A 22,700-nucleotide genomic window follows, 5' to 3' on the forward strand; every position below is an offset into this window, starting at 1 on the left:
AGTCCTTAAACAATGTATTTTATTTTCTATTAGCTTGCACATTTTTTTGGGGTCAAATTTGTATATGAAAGTAGCATTTAAATGTAGTGACACAAAAAAGTAAAACATCACCCGGTGAAGTGTAGTGAAGGAAAAGTATAAAGTAATAAACCGGAAATCCTTCTGAACTAATGTAGGATATTAATGTGAAGCAACGTTGACCACCTCCGTGTGTCCAGTGATGAATACGTTGCCAGTGTTGTTTTCATGTTTACACCTTTGACCAATAGCTATCAAAAAGAAATAAATGTGCTTAAAATAAACACTCGGATTGCACTCGACATTTCATATCTGACAAAATGAGATGTTATTGTGCTGATTGTTTGTCCCGACGTCGCAGCTCAAACTGCCAGAACGCCGGCTCGCCTCAGCGGTTTCAAACTTAAACAGCAATCCACTTAGTCGAAGAGCGTCCTCCTTAAGCAACATGTTTTAATGGAACAAATCAGTGTGTACAGCTTTTTATGTTCTAATAATATATATATATACAATATATAAGCAACTTGTTGTTTTACAGTAACACAGGATAATATAAAACAAGGTGCTTCCATCGAAAAAGCTTAAAAGACTCTGCTCATTGACGTAGTTATTTAAGGTGTACAACTGAAAAAAACATATGTACATACACACAAAAGTAAGTGAAGAGTGACCCACACCGCAGCATGCACGAGACGCAGCAAACAAACAACCATCTGGTTAGGAAAATAATCAAAAAAACATGCATCGTACATTCGACTGAACTTGAAGGAACAAATGTTGATGAATTAAATCCGATCGAGTTTGTTTCTTAATGGTTTGTTCTCCAGTTGGAAATATGACCATTGATTTGATATTTTCAATCTATTTCCACCAAATGTTTGAAAATTCAGATCTCCAGTCCTTAAATTCTGAAAAAAAACAAAAAAACAAAAAACACTTTCCTCCTGATGGGCCACGACACTCAACTTCGACCCCGATATTAAAAGGGTTCCTTTCAAGTCATTGATTGGGAGAAAGATCAGGAACACTGAAACCGAACCAAGCGCAGAGGAAGTGACTTTTGGTTTCCAAAGTTCACAGACGACTTTCCTGTTATAATAAAATGAAAAGGGCCATGAACATGAAAAACCAGTTGTCTGGCTGCTGGTTAGTTTCGCACCGTGCTGCTGGACACGTTCTAGAGAGCTGAAGAGAGCTCACCACCGATGTCAGCCATGATGCTGTGAATCCAGAGGTCCTTTTCCTCCAACGTGGTGTCCACCAGGTAAACGGTCAACCTACGCTCCCACAGCTCACCTTTGACCTCCGGCAACTCCTGCACGCCCTCCACCTGAGCAACCAGCGCTCGCTTCTCCACGTGATTTCTGAACAACATGGAGGCCTCCTCGGACCACTGGTGCTGCGTCATACCTGTAATAATGAACACGGGGATAAACCAGCGGTTTGTGGACACATACGAAGCCGAGTGTCGAGTAGGGCTGGCAGATGTATCGACTTTTCAAGCTACATCGACATATTTTCAAACGAGATTTAGAATGAGACGATACCGTTTCTACCAATATAGTCTAATGTTGCGTTACATAACCCGTTTTTTTTTTTTTACTTTCTGTAAAGCCAATGTCTGAATCGTTCCTCTCTCCGTGCAACCCTGCAGAGCTGGTTGGTGGTAAATCATGGGCTTCTGGTTTGGGTTGTTACTAAAAGGAAGCAGAGGAATAACTAAACAGAAGACGCGCTGCTTAAGAGACAGAACGGGACAGTGAGAGGGAGACAAACCATCGCCAACTGCTAAACTAACGTTACCAGCTCATCCGAACAGCTTGTAAACAAACCGCGGGATCGGTCAAAAGAGTCCGTTGAAAGCAGAGAGAGAGAGAGAGAGAGAGAGCGAGCTGCGAGCGCTCGAACGATGCGGCAGGAAGAGAGTAACTCACCTGGCAGTTGTGCAGCAATGGCCTGAAACGGCAGCTGTCTGAACTCCTCTATCAGGGGCCGGATCAGAGTGCTGCGGAGCAGCTCGTGCTTGCCGTGGTCCAACTCGTAGACAGAAACCAGCCCGTTGGTCAGAATCCCCTTCACCTGCACGCGGGTACCAACTGGGCAGAGGCGGACAGCCGTTAAGTCGTCAAGACGGTAGTAGCCTCTTGTTTTTACATTTTGTTCATCACGGCGACAGCATTAAGCAGACAGCTGATGTCACATAACCCTCCACCCCCCCCCCCTCCCCTCCCCACGTTACCCTGACACAACCCGACAGGAGTTCCAGGTGACGAATCACATCAGTGCATTCATATACAAATCCTCATCGTTGAGGTGTTTACTTAGAGAACACATCGGCGCAATTGATGGGAACTCCGTATCGTAACGAATAATAGTAGTTAATACCGTTTTGAAAAAAACAAAACAAAAAAACATTCCAGTTAATGTATGTTTTTAAGGGCAAAAAAGCTTTAAGATCTGAACAAAAATCTAAAAGCAATATTTGTTTTGTTTTTTTCCTCAACCATTTTACAGAATAAAATATTACAACTAAACATTTGAGAGTGTCTTTTTAAATCGAGACTAGTTCATGGCTCACCAGTACAATAATGATGTTGTTTAAATATCACCTGTCAAACTTGGAGAGAAATACATTTCTTGTGCGCATAAAAGAAGTCTCAGAGCGTTTGCTTCAATTCATAAAAAAAATATGGCAGCAAAAACAAAAGTGTTGCGTTTCTATTTTTTGTTGAGTGGAGATTATGTTCCGTTTGAGGAGCGCGGACCCGTTACCATGGCAACATAATCTGTCTTGGAAGAACATCAATCTGATGTGGCCGATCTGCACTTGAGGGATCGGTGCACCTCGAGCAGAATCCATGTCGACTTACTACAGACCAGGTTCGGTTTTAATCCTTCATCACCTACTTTTTGTCTATCTTTGCAGCGTAGACGTGTCCTTTCTCGATCCGTGTGGTTGCGTCCGTCTTCCCTGTCTGGTTGTAATAAAGAATCATCTCCCCCATCAGCACCACCAGCTTGTGCAGGTCCTGCCACGGCTGCAGCACAAAGTAACCGGGGTGGCAAGCCACTGGCACAAACACATCCATATTCTGACCGGCCTGAAAAGGGGAGGAGCGCCACAAGCAGGTGTTTATTATCACAAGCGGTTGCTGAATATTTGATCACACTGACTGCTCCCGGGTTCACTTTGTACACACACACACACACACACACACACACACACACACACACAAGTGGAAACAGGCTAACCAGCTAGCAGACAGCTTGCTTTCACACAAGCTCAGTGTAAATAATGAATTCAGTGTATCACTTTAAATACAGTAAAAATGAAGAATCTGGAGAATACATGTCCCACTCCTTCACACACCTGGGGGAGCTCCAGCGGAGGAGGCAGTGGCAGCGGCTCCATCCCAGTTTGGGTGGTTGTGTCTTCCTCTGCTCTTTGAAGTGACAGGGTTGATGTCCTGATAGTGGGCTTTGAGATCGGGCCCCTCAGAGGCAAACTCTCCACGACGGGAGCGAGACCTAGAAATTTGGAAAACACTTAAAAATCTCAGCGGTTTCAACCCCCCTTTTCACCGTTTCCTTTCAAAATCAATGCGCTTCAATACAAATTAAAAAAAATTAAAAAAAAAAAAATTAAAAAAAAAACATTTCCCTGTGCTCAGTTTGGAGAACAAAGCACCACCGATGCCGACAGTCGGTGGGAACCGTCTCACAGCGAGAATACATTGAGGTTTTGATGAGCAGTATTACCTGCGTCTACGCCGCTGCTGCTGTTTTGTGTGGTCAGTTTCTGCCACAGCTCTGACTGGGCCAGCTGATGGTTGATGCTGTTGTGCAGCTCCAGACTGTCGACATCGATGAACAGGTACATGTAGACGAGCTTGTCCCCTTTGTGTTGGTCTAATTTCAAGATCTACGTTGAGGGAGTAAAACAGAAGACGTATACAATGTATTCAAAGTCTGAGACCTTGAGGTCAACGTGACGGTTTTTCAGTCGCATCGACTAGTTAATTGGATAACCTGAGTCATTAAAGGGACAGCGTGTATATCGATAAGCCTAAATATTACAACCACATGCCTAATCTTTTTTTCTTTTGTGTGTGTGTGTGTGTGTGTGTGTGTGTGCCAAAACACAAAGACATTAACACTAATAAATCCTTTAAATCCTGTACGTTGTGAGTTGGAGCGGCCACAGGTCGCACACGTTCCAGCGCCCACTTCATGGTTTGTCCTTCTTTGGACGACTGTCAGCTGGTACTCTGGACAATATACATGTTTTCAAATGACCAGTCAACCATACACCACACTGTGTCTCCAAGTCAAATCAACATCTTTTCTTAGCTGTAATTGTCGCTACAGATGTTACCTTGATTTTACAGTCTTCGGAGCTGCCGACGGCCTCCTTCACCCACATGAGGGCCTCTGGACTCCAGTCTCCCTCTGGAACGGTGACGTCAGCCAGGCGACATTTAACAGCCTGAGGAGAACACAATAATGCACTTTGGTGTGTTTTGTCAAATAACCAGTTTTAGACAAGAGTCACTAAATTAGTTGATGTGCAACAAAGTTATAGTTTCACAAAGCAGCCACATTTACAGCGATTTAAAAATCCCAAAAAGATTCCAAAGTGACTGATAAAACCTCTAAACACTATAGACAGGAACTTAACGACACTTTAAAAGAGGACAGGATGTCCCTGGGTTGGTTTGAGATTAGGATGTACAGTACACTAATTCCGCACTCAGCCACCCACCCACATATCTGACCTGTGGTGGAATGACAGCAAAGTCTTTGAGAAAAAGAGGCGGGATCTCTCGCAGATCAGTGACCTCTACAGTTGCAGGCACACCCAAATCGATGAAGAGAATGTCCATCACTCGGCTGCCGTACATGCTGGTGATCTGAAAACGAAAGCAAGTGATTGGCCAAAAAAAAAATGTAATAAACCGTCTCGCGCCAGTACTTTCTACATCCAAGTTAATTAAAGCTTTTTTTTTTATTTTCACGCCACTTAGGTGAACACATTTTTAGGATTCTGTTCTTACCTCCACTCTGGCCCACTTTCTTTTGTAGCGGGCGAGACAGAACTTTCTGGGGAAGGGTCTGGACACCAGGCACTCAGACGTCATCTGTGAGGAACAATTACATCAACATAATTATTAAAAGCTTCTCCAATTCCACAGAGGGAAAGCCGAGTTCTGTACGACAACACGCAGAGCAGCTGTAGGAAACACTCCACCCGTGAAAAGACTGATGAGTAGAATTGTGACGCCGCTTCTGTATTACACAGAGAACACTTTAGGTGAGACTTCAGTCGGAAGTTTCAGAAAGGTAAGATCAAGTCTAAGTTATCCGACAAAGGGAAAGTAATTACTTACAATCTTAGTTGGCGGTTGCTAGCTTAGCTTTAGCACTAATGGGTGAAGACCAAGAGTCGTAATCCATCTCAAAGGTCTTGTTTTCCTCTCTTGCAGCATTTTAAATGCTACAGTAAATGACATATAACGCACTCTGAAGTCTTGTGTACCTGAGAGACGAAGAAGGCCTCCGTTTCTTCCAGTAACTTGCTCAGTCTTGCCGTTCCTCGGGAGGGCAGCTGGCAGTACATGATGCCATCTGCACACACATTGGTGACACATGCATCCTGGTAGGCATTATTTACCTACAGGCAGCAGATAGATCCATGTTAATGTTTGGGGGGGAAAGACAAAACACAACTGTGTGCCACTGAGACCTGACAAAGTGCTGCTTGGACTCCATGCGGATGGAAACCTGCACAGCTCAAACACACAGACAAGACAGAACGGTACAATAGCACCACTCGGTGGTAGTGCTGAATAAAACAAATTCAAATGATAGAAATTATAGAAAACAAACTCCCCACCCGTTGACTGCTATTTGAATGCTGAGCACAAAAATGTGAACATACAGTCAGTGGGTTGTTCATGGTCTTGTCCTGCGCAGCCTTCAGGCAGGTGGAGTTGACGTTGACGTCATCATCCTGTGAAGTATCATACAGTATCGCCACAGGCATTTCATTCTGTTGACACGGCTCCAGTGTTTCCATCAGCAGGATCTTTCCAACAGCCAACTTGTCCAGGATGGACAGCACCGATGGATGGGAGCTGAACGCCTCCAGGCCTGACAGGAGGAAGATAAAGGGAGGAGAAATATAGTGGGGAAGAGTCAGGGACATGAGTGACTCCTTATTTATAATGTACTGCATAATGTTTCATCACTTGTCTACAGATGGGAGTTTGCTCTGCTGCGTTTACCTCCATCAGGTGCATAAAAACAAGTCATTTACTAATCTTCTACGTACCTGCAAGCCTGACATTAGTGGCTTGAAAGGGCAGAGAGAGGAAGTCCGGGTGCAGCTCCAGCAGATTATTCTCACTGGTCTCCACAGAGAAGCCATGATCCATGTAGTATACCTGACCGACACACAAAAGGTCTTTATTTGCAAAAGTACTGACCCATGCAGCATTTGTTCCTCCAACAAAATGAAAAGTCAATTCGACCCAGTCGACATTTCCGAATCAAATAAATCACGAAGAGCTATACAAAAAAAAAAAAAAAAAAAAAACATCCATAGAAATTGAAAACAACGAGGTTACCTTGACCTTGTCGGGGCCCATGACCTCCATGACCTGAGCTCTGGCCAGCTCATCTCTGTCCTCCCCTCTGACTGCTGCCAGCTGACCAACAGTGGGGTTGGACAAAAGGCGCTGCCTGGAGCTTTGGTTGTACAGCAAATGCATTGCGTCCTCCATGGTTTCCTGGGCGTTGGAGTAGTTCTCACCAACATACCTGAACAGAGACTTTTTCAATCTGTGCCTGGCAAGCCTCTAAAATAGTAACCCCAGTATTGCATTTACCAAATGAAGAGGAAAATGTTACAGCACAGAGAACAAAAGGTGAAGCAGGAGCTCATCTATTTGTCATCTTGTGTTTGCATCAAAGTTGGAGTTTAAGATATTAAAATGATTCCTTGCACATCCGAGTGAACCTGAACGTGTTACTAATTGTGTAGAAATATGTAAAAAGGTTATGTTCATGTGACTTGGTATTATTTGGAACAATTCTAATGATAAGTGACAATGTGGGACACTCCAGGAAGCCATTCAGTCTAACAGATGATTAAAAGTCACCTACATGACTCACAAGAGTATCAAGAGCCGGAAATATTAGGTAATGAAAGTTTTTCTTTAAACTATTCTTCAAATCTTCTCATTGGCCCCGTCTTTTGTGAGTACCCACATTAAAAAGAAAAGTGATAGATTTTACAGAGAGAGACAACTGAAAGTACACTCATGTCTGCCTGAATGAGGCGTATCCTACCTTACAGTAACAGCATTACTGCTCTTGACCTCAGTAACCAGCACTGAGGAGTACTGCTGTGAGGGGAGAACCAGACAGGGAGGAACCTCAGAGCCCAGAACCTCCAGACCAGAAGGGAGCGGATGGTTTCTGCACTGCTGGCCTTCTTCATCGTCCGTGGGCTCCACGTCTGCTCTCCTCGACAAGATGGCCTGACCGCAGTACAGTGCATCACCAACAAACACATTAATATCTACATGTAAAAATTTAAAGCCAAATGGGTAAGCAGGAAGAACTGAATGTGACACGAGAGAGGAAATCATTATTACAACAGTTGAAAACTATTCCGTTTTTTGTTTTTTTTCTAACAGCAATCATCATTGGAACCTGTTACTTGTCTTGGAGCAAGATTTACTTATTTACCCACAACAGAGAGAGTGATACGTGTGAGGAGAACCAAAAGGATCCTCCAAAGTGGTTTCAGACCACTTCAGTGGTTTTTTTCTTAGCCATAAAGTCCCGAGACAATTTTCAGCAATTTTTGTGCCACTCAAATACATTTTACAAAAAAATAGCACAGTGATCCACAATACCTTCATGCGCTGTAAAAAAAAAAAAAAAACACAAAATAAAACCTGAAACAAAAGTGCAAATAGGGCTAAAAACCCAATGAAATAAAAAAGCAAACTTACCTCGCCTCCTGGCATATATCCTTTTCAAATACTTTTAAACCTGTGATGCTCATCATTTTTAAAGAATCTTAACTGAATTGTGTGAAATATAAAATAAACAGTCAGACTTGTCTAATCCTAAGCGTTTACTGTCACGACAAGCTGGCAGCAAACGGCTAATGCAGGCGCGCTACCTCATGGAAAACGCATGTCCTTCAAAATAAAAGTACAGCAGCACAAGTTGTGTAAACTTCAAAATAAATGTTTGACTTTTTTCTTCCACACACACACACACGGACCAGGCGACCCAACAGTTAAGAAACACTGGTTTAAGACGTACTCAGCTCGTATATGTTGACGTGATTACACACCGTGCCGTCCCGTTCTCTTACCTTCTTCTTGTTGTGGGGTAAAGGGTACTCCACGTGGCATATATCAAGCAAATTGGACAAATTGCCCAGCAGATCCTCTGGAAAAGGTATTTTGTAAGTCTCGATAAAAAGTTGGGGCAAAGCGTGGGCCCACAGACCGTGACTGTACTTGGACAGGAGCTCCTTCATTCTGTGGCGCACCTCAGCCGACACGACGACAGCGGGCGGTTTTGAGGGAGGACAGGCGGCCGGCTTGGACAGCGAGGAGAATTTGGCCTTCAAAAGGGGTAAAATGTCACAGTCGGCTTGGAGGGAGGAAGCTCCAGCTGAAGTGTTTGATGCCAGGCAATTCCAGGTAGGGGCCAGCGGCCGAGCGGTTTGGTGCCGACTAATGTTGGCTGAAGGCAATTTGTCAGCTTCTTTACAATCCCCTTTGGCATATGCTGCATGATCGCCACACGGGGACAGTCGGGGAGCGAGAGCCGGGTTGTGCCCGGGGCTTCGTAATGTGACGAAGCCTGAAGACAAGGCAGCAGCCGGTTGAGGAGGAAAAATAAAAGTGGGCTTAGCCAGCGGGCTTTGTGGAGAAACTTTCGGTCTAGAGACAGGAGAAGTGGGGCGAGGTGTAGAAAGCTGTTCCGGTGCTGAGGGGCATGAAGGAGAAGGTGCAGCGTTAGAGCTGGAGTTGATGTTTGATGACCGAGAGGACTCGGTGGAGCTACTCGAAGGGACCGCAGAGGGTTTGGGAGGCAGAGGAGGAAAAATCAGCCGGTCAGCTCGGTTGGTGCTGGAAGGTTGTTCCACCTGTCGAGGTCAGACGAGCAGGAAACAAAACGGAAGATTTGAAATTGGGTATGAAATTCTTAAAACAAGATACTAAACTCCCTTAACTATTGGAAAAAAAAACAGCAACACAGATTTCTCAAAACAATTGAATCACATTTCCAAACAATAATACCGTTTCCAGAATTGCCACATACTGAATTTAGACTGCAGTACAACAAAGTCAATAGAAAAACCCCAGAGACACAGAGTCCCCTTATGAAATGTGACTGATGTAGTTGGGATATTGCTCTTAAAAGTACGTGGAGGCATGTTTTCACACACAAAAGCCGCTGACTCACCATACAGACGTGCGTCCACTTCTCCAGGTCTATGAGCACCTGAGGGTGGAGCTTCTGACCGAACGTGTCACCGTAGACCTCCGGCAGCTTTGACATCCACAGTCCACTGCAGAACTTCTGCAGGAGCCGACTTATTTTGTTCTGCGTCACGACCTCGTCGTACAGACATAACTGCGAGGAGAGATTTAAGACATTTGATCACTTGCCATGGACGGATTGAACGTTTTCGAGGACGTTACGCCTCATCGTCATGTCTCAGTTGGTCCAGTTAGTTATTACGAAGACAGTTAGTATGTTTTACAATGTAGACTCCATTTTTTTTTTTTTTTTTTTTTTTTTCCAGACAGCAACTGTCCACGCCACCAGAGACCTTGAAGGCATTACTCCGCCGATAAGGTTGGAAAATTGTCCAATGTGATAGAAATGTATGGTGGACACAATGCAGAGTAAGCAGAGAGAGCAGTTCTTCTGTACCTGGGATGCGCTGCGTCTGGACACTTGTTCAGGCGGCACCTCTGGAAGAAGACGCAAACATGACATCAGTGGTCAGTCTGAAGCAGCTTCATTTCCATAATTCCACCGAGTTATTTGTTTCGGCGGTGTTGTCACATTTTGATATTACACACTGTAATAGTTTCCTGCAGTGACCAGTGAAAACACCTCTCAGTGTGCCTTTTGCTCCTCTTCAGAAAACACTTCTGACAGTGACAGACTGAGAACCATATGGGTCTTTACTGGGGCCAAGAACAACTTTTTTTATTTTTTATTTTTATCCGTTTTGACTTGCCTTTGATTGTGAATTCATTTGAGCATTTTCATGCTTTATTTGATCAGGACATTGGAGACTGACAGGAAATGACACAGTAAATGATTTAAACCAGAGACTCCTCGCTGTTTACGGAAGACACGTTTGTGTTTGATGCGTCCTTCAAATTGCCTGTCAGGTCACTCCACCACTGATTAATTTATACCCATCATTTTATCTGTATTATTGCAATATTGTCTCTCTATTCATAATTTCTTTGGTTTGTTTGTTTTTGTACTGCATCAACTAGAGAGCTCATATTTGAATACATTTTACTTACTGAATCAATCTTTATTGGCTACATAAAGCTGGATTCATCTTTGATTATTGTGACATTTTGTCTTTTTAAGCCAGTCATTTCATAAAAAGTCACATTTCAATTAGACACTGGTTGAACTTAATTAATTCAGACTGAAAGGAAATACTTCAAAAAGAGACACAAACCACGAAGTTCTCACTTACCTCTGGAACTGTTGCAGTTCGCTGAACTCTTCTCTCTCCTGTTGACAACAAAGCAGTCTTTAAACACAATGTGCATTTCACACTCCGTGCCGCAGTTTCTGACACAATAATAAGCTGAAAAGAAGATTCAACAAAATGGTTCAGACAGGCTTGAACGAATGTCTGAACCATTTTGTTCTGGTTTTATATCACATTTCCATAAAATTGTTTAATGCTGTCTTAATGTTGGTATTTTGAGACTCTACTGGAAAAACTGTTTGGAGCAGAGGGCTGGAGTCTGAGATGTCTGCAGCACTGCTAATACTTTAAAAAAAATAAAAATAATCAAAAATGCTGTTTGCTCATTTTTATATGTATGTAGTTATGATTCACACACTTAAAATTTACAAACGACAGATATTATCAGAAAAGAAGGTTGTTTGTTAAGATGATTTTAGCTGCATTTGTCCACGTGTCCGTTCACCTGCTGGATAGGACGTTCTGTTTCACAGCTGGTTGAGGAGCCGGTTGTCTTCGTTCAACAGGAGTGATGGAGCTGAACTTCTGGTCAAACTGCCTGATGTTTGGGAAGCAAGCAAACATTTTGATTGATATGTTTTAGAATCCTTTTTTTTTTTTTTTTGGAAACGTTGATTCCAGAAAGCCATCACTTCTTCTTGAGCTATTTTTTTTTTTTTCCCTTGTAGAATCACCAGCCTCCAGGTGTAGCGGCTGCAAATCATTTCTTGACATTATTCTACGATGCTTCCATTGTGTACCTGTAGTCTCCTGAAGCACTGAAGCCTCTGTGGCCACCACGGGACTGAGAGCGGGCTGCTGGTAGGGCACTACCAGCGCAGGGTTGGCGGAGGGAGGACCTTGGCCTCACTAAAAGCATCGACAGAGGGATAATAAATCAGATTAAAGTCATAGAAAAAGAAAAAGAAAAAAAAAGGCTGGATGAATGATGAGGGATCACCAAGAAGGATTTTGGAGGTTTATGTTCCCACCTCTCCTTTCTATCAGAGACCCTTATATACTGTTTGGAGAGAGACTCCTTCTAACGTATCCGTTTATTTAAAAAGGTGTTTGCTCGTAGAGCCGAGATTTAGGAGACAAAAGCTGTGACAAGTGTCCCCTACCGTTGAGCATGAACGGGTTGGATGGCTTGAATCTCATCTTGCAGTTGACGAATTGGGAGCGACCGGATTTCTTGGAGCTCCTCTGCCTGGCAACCAGCTCAGCGATGTGGGCCGTCTCCTGACACACTGCAGCGAAGCATTTCAACTGCGGAACAGATTCATCGATACGTTTACAGACACGCGACTTTTTAGTCAAGTCAGCGGATTTTTCTGAACCACAAAACAATTGTTTTTGTTCGCAGACGGACCGTGCAGAGCAAACAACGTCCCCATCTCGAAGGTTGTAGCTTCAGACCCGCTTCCCGTGAGCTTTGCTGAACGCGAGAGCTTTAGAAGTTTGATGGCATTTCTTCGGCCGCGGGCTTGCGGTCCTATCAAGAAAAACTATCACCGCTAAACTTGGAGAAATTCTGCGTTGATACTGCCAGCGAGTCGCACACTGCAAGAGTTTAATTAGATAATGTTGTGGTTTCTACCTCACTCGGAGCAAATCAAGACAAAAACACAGTTGGAAAAAGCATCCGCGGGTCTCTCCTTCAGGTTCTTGTGTTTGTATGTATGTGTGTGTGCTTCTTGCTTTTCTATTTCTATTACTTCTATTCACAGTGATGGAGATGTTTTGAATTGAGTAAAAAAAAATTTTAAAAAAGCAAGACGTAAGTCTTAAACCTCGGTCAACTCCCGGCAGCAGTACTGACCTCGCCCGTGCGGTACTCCAGGCGCACCACGGAGGGGATGCTCCTGAGGTAGTCCTCCAGCTTGGAGAAGCCCAGCTTCTTCAGCGGGATGGTCTCCCCGCACAGAGATCGATACTCTGACTGGAGGCTGGAAATCGACACGCCGGTCTTGCTGGACTGGAGCACCGACCGCAACATTTTCTTGATGGACTCGCTGTCTGACATCTCGGCGTCCGGGGACTGAAACAGAAACATGACATTTATTATTATTATTATTATTTTTTTTTTTCTGAACTATGCCCAGTATATTAAAAAAAAAAGAAGCTCCATTTCTCCTGCTTTTAACTTTGGTAGGCACCAACAGGTCAAATCGACACGATGAGAAGTATAAAGTACTTCCACTTTCTACGAAGGTGTTCTGCTTGTAAATTTACAGTTTGAAGAAAGGAGCGCGTGAAAATGAGACTTGAACCGAGCGAGTTCAAAGAAATCTTAGCAAATATGCGCGACACGATGCGAGCTGCCATTGACGTACCGGATGGTGAAAAAAAAAAAAAAAAAAAAAAGGGTGTTTCCTGTACTGATCGAAAAAAAGATCCAACAACACTGTGTTTAACTAGAAACACGAAGAGTGGGCATTTAGTTAACAACAGACGAGAACAGTTCGTCTCCGAGCTAAGTTAGCGGAACCGAATCTGCAGGGGGGGGGAAGAACTAGTCGAGACTAGACTCGGCTTTCTTAAACGCACGACGGGACGAGGAGGTCAGCAGCTAAAACTACACGTGTCGATGAAGAACACTTAATTTGGTGCGTTTATTTTTCCGCGTCGCTACAAAACGGTTAAAACCGCGGCGATTTTAAGCCCCGAGCTTTCGGGTCGAAAACTCCCGCAGAGAAAATGGCCAACGGTCCGCCGTCGCCTGTTGGGACATCGCGGACGTTGACTTAACGGCTAAACTGATTTTGTTTGCAAGCACATGTCGAAAATTTAAAAAAAAAAAAAAGTCTACAAATTTTGGGTCCGCGGTTGACCTTTCGTCAACGAGACGAACTTATTTACCTTGCGCAGATACGGCAGCTTGCGATTTAACGAGCAGCTGAGGTGTTCGGATGTTACCTGAGGGTTTTTTTTTTTATACGTAGATGACCGAACTGCCGACGATCTTCTTCTCGACTCGTTCAAAGTCACGTTCACGCCGCCTGTTAACGAGGGATGTTTACTGTATATTCAGCACTTTTATACTATTAAAAAAAATAAATTATATATGTATTATTTTATCTAATAAACACTGAGCTAGCTAATTAATAACTTCTTCGGTGACCAACCAGTGGATCTTGTAAAGAAAAAAACAGACAGGTTTTTTTTTGTTTTGTTTTTTGTTTTTTTTTAATATGTTGCTTTTACGTGTTGTCGGAAATTATAGCTTTTAAAAATTTGTCACATCACGTTACAGCGGGGGTGTCAAACATACGGCCCGCGGGCCGGATCCGGCCCGCCAAGGGGTCCAGCTTGGCCCGCCGGATGACTTTGCTAAGTGTGAAAATTACAGAAAGACATAAATTGCATTTCTATGAGAAAATGGAGGTTTATGAGTACAAACGTTTTGTTATTTTTTTTTTTAATCGATCCAGTAATTGCTTCAAAAACAGCGTAAATGGGCTGATGTCTGAGTTTTTGGTCTTTATGTTTCTAGTTTATTGTAGAAAGACCTTAAAATAGGGTTTATCATCCAAAAACCTTCACCAATGATTTAAACAAAGAGAAATATTGTCGTTATGTATGCGTTATTATGCTATGATTTTACTGGTCTGGCCCACTTGAGATCAAAGTGGGCAGTATGTGGCCCCTTAACTAAAATGAGTTTGACACCCCTGCGTTACAGGGTAAGCCACTACAGGCTGCTACCAAATATATATCACCATGCAATTCCCCTGGTTGATTGCTTGTATTCAGACAATTATTTATTTATTTATTTATTTATTTATTTATTTATTTATTTATTGTATGATAAGCTTTCTGTAGAACAGAAGAGAAATTTGAACAAAGAATAAAGTCAGGCTCAAAAACAAAATTTCACTTTTTTTTTTTTGCATATTAAAGTCAAAGGTTTTTTTTACTGATACATTTTGGATATCTCTTTTCATTGCTCCATATGTGAGAAAATACTGCCAACAGCCATACAAAAAAGAGAGAATTTTCACCATGTTTTTAGGAATAAAATGTTATAGCTTTATATCAGGCTTTGAATTTTACAATACATAAAGAGACCATTTTCTCAAACTGAGAAATCTCTACTTATATTATACAAACACCAAACCTTCCAGTTATATTCCCAACTATATTGTGATATAGATTTTACAGAGGGGTTTATTCAAATATTATTAATCGTTTGATTTTATAACATTTTATAGATGCCACCTTTTGATAAGTTTAGGGAAAATCCACAAAGACATATAGAGAAGAAATTACAATAGTACAATAGAAATGTAGTAGTTTAAACTTCACTTAAATTACTTTTACAGCAGATGCTTTCGATCTGGCTATTCAGTGACCGAAGGGGCACGAACTGACATTTGACCAAGAGTGAAAAGAAGTTACATTTTCAGGACAACCTATTAAACCCCTCAAACTGCCACCCTGAGTTGATAACACGAATTTAAAACAATCCAGCTCTCCTTCTGCAACACAGAGAGACGCATTTTAACACCTCATCATTCAGTTTGGATTCCAGTTCATATTTTTTGATAAAACAGTGGATGTGCTTTTTTTTTTTTTTTTCGCTTTTTTTTAACAGTCTTCTGCTGGTATGACGGTGATCTCTGGTAGTGACTGTGACACTGTTTGATGGAGCTGCATTTGAGATGCCATGACCCACGCCCGCACCACTGTGTCTGACTGGGGAGCTGGGCATGTTGACAAAGATGAAGATGAGGAGAGGTGGTGCTTTCTGAGCAGGATCAAATGAGGGTTTCTCACTAAGGTGTAAAGCATCGCCCAGCGCCTTTTGGCCCGGCTGTTCACAGGGAATTCTGGAAAAAATTAAAATGACGAGGAAACAAAAGCAGGAGAAAGATTAGATAGAGGACAGGTGAAAGCAGTACTTGTAGATGACAGAGGTACAAACACACACACTGACCTGGTGGAGCGTTGTTGAATGTGGAGTACGCAGATGTATCGCGTTTCTCCAGCGTGTTGGAGACCAGCAGCTGGCAGAAACACACCATGACTGGGTTGTTGTGATAATGGTCGGCAAAGATCATCCCAATCCATGTGTTGTAGCCTGGAACATGCAGGAAATACTATTAGATCCACAGATGAGCAGGAGTGCTGCTTTACAATATTGATGTAATTCCAATTAATAATAATAATAATAATAATAATAATAATAATAATACAAACTTTATTTGTATAGCACCTTTTATACCAGAAATGCAATTCAAATGGCTTTACAGCAAGAAAATGTCATGCAGTGATTCACATAAAACAGAAATAAAGGAAAATATTTACGTTAAAATTCAATTTAAAAATAAAAAAATTGCATAATAACAGATCAAATTGCCTAACAAATCAGATTTATACACTGTTCACATGCCACTATAAACATGACAATAAAGCTACAACCTGCTGGTTTATATAAATTGTCTCTGGCAGGTCTCTATAAGAAAATATTACTTAATTTAAATAATTTAACCCTTTTTTTTTTTATTGTTTAGATATTATTGCTGAGGAGGACATGATGACAAAGCAAGTGAAATGCTGCCGCCTCCTGGTAGCCCTGGATAATTGACTATGACCCAAACAAACAGGAAGGAAAAAGTTGTTTATGACCACTAAAGAATATAATTTTAAAAAAAAAGAAGAAGAAATATAGTTTTGGCTTTGATCTTTTGTGGTTTTTAAATTTCATTAAAAAAAAAAAACATTTTATTTTATTTTTCGGTTGAATTTACCGGCATCCATGGTTTCATATCCCCTCTGCATAATGGTTCGGTCGATGCGGGACACCAGCCATGTGCCTACCATGATGCTTAAAAGCAGCCGCACTATGCAGTTGCTCATCCCCATCACCACGTTGTAGAAGAAGAAGAAGTAGTTGAAGCAGTGGAACGCCTTCCTGAAGAGGACCAGGAGGGGACATTGTGATTATAAGTTACTGTTCTTTGAATCACTTACTCTATTTACATCTGACAAAAGGGCATGAGGGGGATTGTCACGAATACCCGTTCTTTTGGGGTTTAGGATTGATCAGATGTCTCGTCGATGGTAATGGATAAGAAAAGTGCAGAGATATTTTTTTTTTAGCACAGTTCTACTTTATATTGTACATCTGCTGGTTCCACAAAGTCACTGAAGCACCTTTAAACTACTGAGCATGTGAGGAAGTTCCTGTTTTATGGCCTCAGAAATGATGACTTTACAACAAATGATGAAATGATATATGTGTTTTGACTTTTTACAACCACCATTCCCCGTTTCGACAGTTAATGTTCACCGATGTACAGGATGTTGGTTTTCATTGTGACATTTCATAATGCTGAGATAACCTCACCTGTTGTTGAGAGCCAGAGGTTTCTGTTTATCTGTGGGAGACATTTTGTCCTGAAGGAAGAAGACCTGAACCAGAATCACCTGTACAATAACCAGGCTGATCACCAGACCGATGGTCAGGCTGAGACACAAGAGCAAAGTGAAAATCACTATTTATCCATCCCTTCATGTAGTAGCCACAATCACACATAAAAAGCAGCCTTACACTATGATTCCCAGGTTGGAAAGCATGCTCAGTACCTTTCCGTGCTGTACAGGAAGAACAAACAAATAGACCAACAGCATAGCAAACAGAAAGTGGACAAAATGGACAATCAGGTAACCTAAAAAAAACAAAACAACAACAAACAAACATTTACATGATATAAATAAGGATTCTGAAACAATATAGTGCTGCAGGGGTTGATTCTAATAAACTACCTGTTTCATATGTCAGGTCAATTTGTTGCATATTTTTCATTATTTTCATGGCAAAGCAGTCAAATAAATGAATAACCCTTTAAATGTACTTGGTCAGGGGTAATTAACACTGCTAAGAAAAATACATTTTAGGCCTGTTAGGAATGTAAGATGTCCTTATAAGGTCAACTGTTGTTTCTGTTTTAACATTTACACAGTACATATCAGTTGTTCATGTGTTCAGAGGAGGATAATGTTTACCCCACAGTGTAAAAGCAATCTGCCATCCAGAGTATCTTGCAATAGAAGCCTGCAAAAATGAGTGAGAAAAGGTGTTTGGTCATTTTTAAAGTTTCTTGGTTGAAAGTGTGCGTGAACAGCGGAGCAATAAGAAGCAACGACAGGCACTCAGAAACACACTCTAACACAGCAGCAATATATTGTACATATCTGAAACATTGAAATCACGCGTCAAATCACGCATCAAATCACACATTGTTGACACTTGCACATGTCGGCGTTTGGCGGAGCCTTCAGCGCCAAATTACCCTGAAACATCTGCTATGTTTTATGTGTGTATGTTTTGTGTGTGTGTGTGTGTGTGTGTGTTTCACTTACTACACTGGTAGCAGAGTTGGGGTTGTGGAACTTCTCAGGAAGAAAGCCTTTCTGTCCTTTCCACAGTCTCTTCAAGTGTTTCCTGAGGTGACAGTATGATATCTGACTGGTTACAGTGCAGCCAAATGTGAGTCAAGTCAGTTTATCTATTGTATATGACAACATTCAACCAAAACATACGTTGGCCAAAGTGCTGCACAAAGTCTGACAAGTTAAAACACAGCAATAATAACAAAATAACAACAAATTAGAGACAAAAATGAAAAGAAATTAAAAACAGCATGAAGCCAAAATCACAACCGAAGGTACATACAACTCGTTATTCATGTAAAAAGTCTAGAAATCTAGAAATAGCAGCAAAAATAGATATGCAAAATGCACATTTGCTTCTGCGCTCACTGGTAGGAAAACTCCATCTTTACTTCCCATAAACTAAATCAAAATTATTTGTATTTTAGTATTCTTATTTTTGTTTTAGGTCTCTTACCTGTAACATGCCAGGATGTGGAAGATGTAGGTGACAGAGTTCAGACTGGCAAAGATGGTGGTGGCTAACCAAGACTCTGTCATGAAGAAAAAACAAATCAAAGCTAATCTTTACTTTATATCGGTATAAATATCGGGCCTAGTTCAGATCCACCTTTCTCATAAAAAGAAACATTGACCACACAGATAATAAAGTCTGGTAGACTCACTCCTGGCCACGTCGATGAATTCCTCCAGCTGTGGTATCATGGCTCCTATAGCTTCAGTCTGGTTACAAGAGGTAACCAGATATTTCAGAGTATTCTTCCACTTCTCTACTTCATCGAAAGCAACATTACTGAGACTGTAGTCCGCCAGTGTCATCTAGACAAATAGTACAAAGACAAATAAATACAGCAGCACCAAAAAGAGTAACACTTATGAAACAAAGTGAAGGGATTACTTTTTTTTTTTTGTAAGTGTGTGTGTGTGTGTGTGTGTCTGTGTGTGTGTATGTGTGTACCGTATATAGGCCTATAAGGGATATGATGGCAGTGCCGATTATCCTGCTAGGAAACTTGAAGTAGGGGTCCCACTCGTACAGTCGGCTCTGGAGCCAGCTGAGCTGCTTCCTGCACCACAGACAGGCAGGTCAATGCTTCCATGAGTATGTGTTGTTCTCTTTTTAATGCCGGTATAATACTGCAGCTGCAAGACATTTCTCTTTGAAGGTCAGGAGCAGCTGCAGTGTCATTGTTAAGAGAAATTTAGAACATGAAACTCTGAAGCTCAGGACGTCGAATCATTTCGAAGGCCGACTCTCAAACACTCAAAACGACCAGCAGCACTTGAACACACCAGACCGTTTTACAGTCAGTCTGCACTGAACTTCATCAACACACAACTGTATTGGTAAATAGATATGATGTCACTTTGATGGATTATCACTGTCAAATCTTATAAATAAAAAATTGAGGAAATGAATTGAGTATTACGTTATCTGGTCGTACAAGAAGAAGCTTTTGATAGCCGCACAGGTGCATGTGTACCAGCGTGTGTCTCTACCCGTGTTCAGGTGTTTTCCTCAGCAGTCTCTGAACGTGCTGCAGCTGGTGGTACTCAATCAGCTCCTCAAGGTCCTGCCAGCAGACTCAGCATGTTTATTCTCATACAAAGGTTATTATTTATAAAACACTTTCATATAATCACTTTAAATCCAGCGGTGAGTTTCCAATCTATCATTGAAAAATCTAGGATTTCTTTGTTAGGATAACATCCAACATCACATAACTTGGTGTGCAGGATGTTCACAGCAAAAAGACAATACAAAAATATATTGAGAATAAATTGAAGCAAAAAAAAAAAAAAAGAAAAAAGTAGAATAAAAGCAACAAACAACATACGTCATATACAATTCATCTATATATGTGATGTAAAGTGTTTTGTGTAGCTTTTCTCTCCCCGATATCGCCAAATTTTAAGCAGGTATTCTGACCTCTCGTTCCATTTGCAGACGTATTCGAACAGCTTTAACCAGAATGTAAATGAATCGTCCCAAGAGGAAGATGAGGGAGAGGATGCAGGGCCACTGGATGATTACCTTCTGGTATTTACCCAAAACCTTTCAAATCATAAACACAGAGTCGGTCGTTACTTTGTTCTTCACAATATCTAAACAGTCAGAGACAACTTCACAACTCAATGTCCTTCAGTCTGATTTATTTCGGTGAAGGATGCTGGGTGCTCGGGAGGAAAGCACATGGCAACAGGCACGTTACGATGGGTTTCAATACTCACCTACCTTACCATTGGGACAGGTGAACGTATCCCAGACTGTAACGACGATCCTGCAAACAAGCACAGAGATGCGTCATGTAGGTTATTAATATCTGATCATTCACATTTCCTATCAGCATTTTGGAAGTAAAGTCACCATGATATCAGTGTTGTTATAGTTTTTTTTTGTGTGTGCATGTTTTTACAAACACGCACAGGTGTAAATAAATAAATAGATAAATAGATAAGTAAATGTTTACCAGGCCACAGAGTAAAGTATTCCCAGCGAGGCCCCTGCCATCCTGAACGGTGTGGACAGACAGGCGAAGAACGGGAAGTACACCAGGCCCACTTCTAAAGCTCCAACCAGGTACACTATAGCTGAGGATCAGAGTCAGAGAACACGGCGTCAGACAACTCATTAATGTGTTGCTTGTGTGTGGGAAAAGATGTTACCGGATAATAAGGTACCTGTGGCCCAGGCCGGGACACTGAAGATGAGGTAACGCTCAGAGAAGAGCAGCAGGACGCTGCTCGACACGGCACCAAACGCAAAGCCATAGGACCAACGATTACTGAGGGTGCCCATCGTATCCAACGGCCTGCAATGATAATGAAAAAATGATAGACTCAGAAAAATCCGTGTGGATGATTTAGTAGCGTGGTGAATATCACAGAGAAGGAACCTCGGAGGAATCTTAAAAAGAGGAAGCCGATTGTTGCACATTCTTACTGATTTAACATTTTTATAGGAGAGAGTTAAAGTTATGATATCAGCACTGGTAATATTGTCAAGATGTTCTCTTTTTATTGACAGCGTTCTTGCTGCTGTTGACTTACACCACAATAGCAAAACGCCCCCTCAGGAAGGGCAGTCTGTGGTCGATACCCAGCTTCTGGGCTCTTTTCTGGAGGAATGACAGCACGCCTGCAATCAACACCTGGACCACAAGATGACAGCACATGATACGTGAACAAATGAAACAACAACAACAACAACAAAACCTGAATGGAAGCATGATTTGTTTGGATTTTGGCAAGTGTGTGCAATCAACTGACATACTTTATGTTTACATGTTGGAGAGCGGTCTAATATTTTATCCCCACATGTTGCTGTATCTGCTCATTCATTGTTGCTGTAGCAGTGAATGTACTTCACGCATATAGTTTATAGTAATAGCGCCCCAAATTACAGTTTTCAAAATGACCAATAAAATAACTGAAGACTTCTCTCAATCAGACTGAATATGGTCTGAACATGATGATCCTCCCGGTGATGAATTGTTGTTTCAGACTTATTGCTTCACTCGTCGGTGTCTTTAATGTTACGGCTGATCGGTATATTTAGTAAATGCAGTAATTTGTCATTCTCGGACGCAAATTTGTGAATTGTGGGTGCTAAAAAAGCTCTTGACTGGTGAACATTAAACACGCAGTTCTTACAGTTTTAAAACAAACGCATGTGGTGTTGCCAGCTACTACAGACATATTTTCTGGAAATCATAGTGGATCTAATTATTGTTATCTTTTCCTTTGTTCATAGAGCAGGGTTGAATGAATAGAGAACTCACTGCTGGTATGAGTGACAGATGCAGAAAGAAGTCCATAGAGACTCCATTTTGACAGTCCTGAACTGTGGAGTCGCTGGAGAAGGTGTGGGAAGAAAAACATTATGTAACATGATGCAGTCTAATTGATATGAAGTGAAAGGACACGCAGCAGAACAACACGGGGGGGGGGACAACCTGAGGACAAATGAAAGAGGTGGACTGTATGGAGAACAGGATAGCAAAGACAGTGACCTGAGACAGCACAGATTAATGTGTGTTTCTACAACCTCCTGCACAGCATGAAGCAGGAGTCCTAAACCGTACATGACATGAGCAAGAGTAAAGAGCGGCACAGTGACGCTTTAAACAGTCACACAAAGTATTTCAAGTCTGTACTCACTTATATTCCACCGGGTTTCTTATCATCGTTCGTCAGTCAGTTCATCAAAGTGGAGAAAAGCTCGGTTTCTGCTCCACTACAGGCAAAGGAAGCGACTGGAGGTTGGTTCCACTTCCCTGTTTCCCTGTTTCCTGGTTCAAAACATGTGACTCACAAATCTGACCTTTGACCTCAGGTATCAACACTCTGTTGCCACTGTTTTTTTTTTTATGTCCCCTGTGTGTGTGTATGTGTGTGTGTGTGTGTGTGTGTGTGTGTCTTTCTTCTCTCTCTCTGTGTTCACACACTCTTTCTCTCTGAAATCATATTGACCGCTGTGTTACTCAGTAGAAGAAGAGTAAACAGTGAGCTCAGTCGCTGAGAT

At 41.8% G+C, this 22,700-nt stretch overlaps 2 protein-coding genes across 2 annotated transcripts; both read right to left on the reverse strand.

The window, feature by feature from the left end:
- Positions 1-457: 457 nt before the first annotated feature.
- LOC138208669 (tudor domain-containing protein 7A-like) lies at positions 458-12,803 on the reverse strand. The gene is given in 22 exon segments (XM_069166736.1): positions 458-1,428; positions 1,953-2,106; positions 2,108-2,114; positions 2,926-3,119; positions 3,389-3,546; positions 3,778-3,940; positions 4,394-4,504; positions 4,794-4,928; positions 5,073-5,156; positions 5,555-5,689; positions 5,957-6,168; positions 6,350-6,461; positions 6,645-6,837; positions 7,369-7,559; positions 8,411-9,193; positions 9,514-9,684; positions 9,988-10,028; positions 10,781-10,818; positions 11,244-11,336; positions 11,539-11,647; positions 11,902-12,046; positions 12,600-12,803. Coding segments are annotated over 22 exon segments (3,666 nt in total). The 3' UTR covers positions 458-1,195.
- A 1,157-nt stretch (positions 12,804-13,960) lies between these two features.
- stra6l (STRA6-like) lies at positions 13,961-22,473 on the reverse strand. Its single transcript, XM_069168305.1, has 18 exons — positions 22,337-22,473; positions 21,958-22,030; positions 21,227-21,327; positions 20,858-20,988; positions 20,647-20,767; positions 20,412-20,457; positions 20,106-20,231; positions 19,676-19,749; positions 19,134-19,242; positions 18,841-18,994; positions 18,633-18,708; positions 18,146-18,227; positions 17,789-17,837; positions 17,334-17,451; positions 17,130-17,249; positions 16,531-16,694; positions 15,717-15,860; positions 13,961-15,609 (listed from the first exon to the last, which is right to left on the reverse strand). Exons 1-18 carry the CDS (start codon positions 22,360-22,362, stop codon positions 15,368-15,370), a joined length of 1,956 nt encoding a protein of 651 aa, XP_069024406.1. The 5' UTR covers positions 22,363-22,473; the 3' UTR covers positions 13,961-15,367.
- Between the last annotated feature and the right edge of the window lie 227 nt (positions 22,474-22,700).

Source organism: Embiotoca jacksoni, unplaced genomic scaffold (assembly GCF_022577435.1).
Source record: "Embiotoca jacksoni isolate LCO1_2020_lvr unplaced genomic scaffold, fEmbJac1.0.p SCAF_4, whole genome shotgun sequence".
Lineage (NCBI taxonomy): Eukaryota > Metazoa > Chordata > Actinopteri > Embiotocidae > Embiotoca > Embiotoca jacksoni.

Coding starts and splice junctions, on each gene's coding strand:
- stra6l (XM_069168305.1), bottom strand. CDS start 22,362: ATGATAAGAAACCCGGTGGAATATAA. Junction 22,031..22,336: donor AGAAACCCGGTGGAATATAA/GTGAGTACAGAC, acceptor CACCTTCTCCAG/CGACTCCACAGTTCAGGACT. Junction 17,452..17,788: donor GATTGCTTTTACACTGTGGG/GTAAACATTATC, acceptor TGTTTTTTTTAG/GTTACCTGATTGTCCATTTT.